This window comes from Carlito syrichta, unplaced genomic scaffold, assembly GCF_000164805.1.
Source record: "Carlito syrichta isolate Samal-C Ts95f unplaced genomic scaffold, Tarsius_syrichta-2.0.1 Scaffold304743, whole genome shotgun sequence".
Lineage (NCBI taxonomy): Eukaryota > Metazoa > Chordata > Mammalia > Primates > Tarsiidae > Carlito > Carlito syrichta.
Window position 1 is genome coordinate 516,912 of NW_007248839.1, and position 1,992 is coordinate 518,903.

General features: G+C 54.3%; 1 protein-coding gene across 1 annotated transcript in view; it reads right to left on the minus strand.

Moving 5' to 3' along the window:
• Window positions 1-1,029, minus strand: part of ABCC3 (ATP binding cassette subfamily C member 3) — a gene marked incomplete at its 5' end in the record, with an annotated part of 56,510 nt that extends 55,481 nt beyond the window's left edge. Inside the window, one exon of the mRNA XM_008060830.2 lies at window positions 1,011-1,029. Within this exon, the coding sequence (XP_008059021.2) occupies window positions 1,011-1,029 (19 nt within the window). The remainder of the gene's footprint in view (window positions 1-1,010) is intronic.
• Between the last annotated feature and the right edge of the window lie 963 nt (window positions 1,030-1,992).

The window sequence follows — 1,992 nt, forward strand, 5'->3', positions numbered from 1 at the left end:
AAATATATATACAATTTTTAATAAATAAATCCTTGAGTTCTTTGGGGTCTCCCCTTGTACAGCTCATGGGCAGCAGGGGAAGTGCAGGGCCAGACACTCAAAGGTACAAAGTCAGTTCACAGGGGTGTTGGAACTACAACCCAGGGGTCCTATTTCCCGGCCTGGCACTCTGCAATTGATTATTGTGTGACTTTTCTCCCTTGGCCTCAGTTTCCCCAGCTGTCCAACGATGGGTTGGATTACCTGCTCCAAGCCCCCAAGCTCCGACTTTCTTGGATTCTACAATCCCTTGGAGGGGAGAGCCAAGGACCTCTGAGCTTGGGTCAAACAGGGAGTCCTGAGCCCCCGGCTCCAGTCCCTTTGCAAGCTGCCTCTGGAGAGTCCTGTGCTCTCAGTTGAGCTGTCCACCCAGGAACAACGTGACCTTGCACCTGGGGCTTGAGCATGGTGTCTTCTTTATTTTCTATCTGGGAACCCAAGATGCCATGAGCCTGCCATGACCAGACCAGCCAGATCCAAGTGGGCAGCGAGAGGAAGTGGACTCAGAAGCCAAAGGCTCAACCTCTGGACCCTATTAACAGTGACTAATCCAAGTTGGATATAGATGGGTTCCTGTGGGGCGGGCAAAGAGGGCCAGGGGCAGAGACATTGTACCACCTCAGATTAACCTTTTGGTCACCCAGAGGAAAAGAGAGGACCCGAGTCAAGCACAGTGGCTCACGTGTGTAGTCCCAGTTACTTGGGAGGCTGAAGTAGGAAGATCATCTGAGGCCAGGAGTTCAAGACCAGCCTAAGCAACATGGCAAACCACCCCCACATTTAAATTTTTTTTTAAAGAAAGAGAGAGAACTCCAAAGATACTCTTGTACAGGTTTCTTACTCCACTGGCCCAAGTTTCAAAAAAATGCATGTAACACCTTCAGCCCATCCCATGCACTGCCCAAGAACATGGTTCTGAACCAAGGCACACAGGTGTATAGCCCACAGCCCATGCACACATACAAATACACACTTGGAGCCGGGCTCGGTGGCTCAGCCTGTAATCCCGCGCCTTGGGAGGCTGAGGTGAGTGGATTGCCTGAGCCTGTGAGTTCGAGACCCGCCTGGGCAACTTTGTGAGACCTCATCTCTACAATAAATCAAAAATTAGCCAGGCTAATGGTAGTAGTGCGCGCCTGTAGTTCCAGCTACTAGGAAGGCTGAGGTGGAAGGATTGCCGGAGCCCAGCGGGTCGAGGCTGCGGTGGCCGGGAGCGGCCACTGCACTCCAGTCTAAGCGACAGAGCGAGACTCCAACTCAAAAAAACCCCCAAAAAACCAAATACACACTGGGAACACACCCACTGGGCACATATGTACAAATATTCAACATGGGCCAAAGGCTCAGAGACCGGGACTCAAAGGCCCTGGGTTTGAGACCCCCCTACACTGGGCACCTCCGGATTTCCAGGAAGTGGCCCCTTTAATTGAGCCTCATCTGTGAAGTGGAGACCACACCGCCGTTTGCTTCACGGAGGCAGGTGGGCTTTGAAAGCTGGTAAGAAGGCGCCTGGACTGTATGTACACACTGAACGCACCCCAACTGCGCTGGAGGGCCGGGGCCAGCAGCCTGTCTTAGAAAGGGGTTTGAGGGAGTCACCAAAGGCCAGCTTTTCTGTCCCAGCTCTGCCTTCATTGAACTGGGTGACTTTGGGCAAATCCCTACTTCTCTCTGGGCCTCCCTGTGTCCATCTGTAAAAGGATGGGGATGGACTGGGGGACCCTGATACGCTGCACCTGCAAGGGCCGGCCTCCCTCTGAGCCCAGGGTGGGAAGGATGGGCTCTTCTCAGACCTGCAGCCAGGTGGCTCTTTCCCAGAAAAGAAAGTGGCAGGAAACCTTCCCAAGAAGGGTGGGGACCGGCACGGCCGGCCTCAAAGTACCTGGTTGGGCAGGTGACCTGGATGCCCTGCGGGGGTCCCAGGGCAGGGGTGGGTCTGGGCCACCGAGCCCA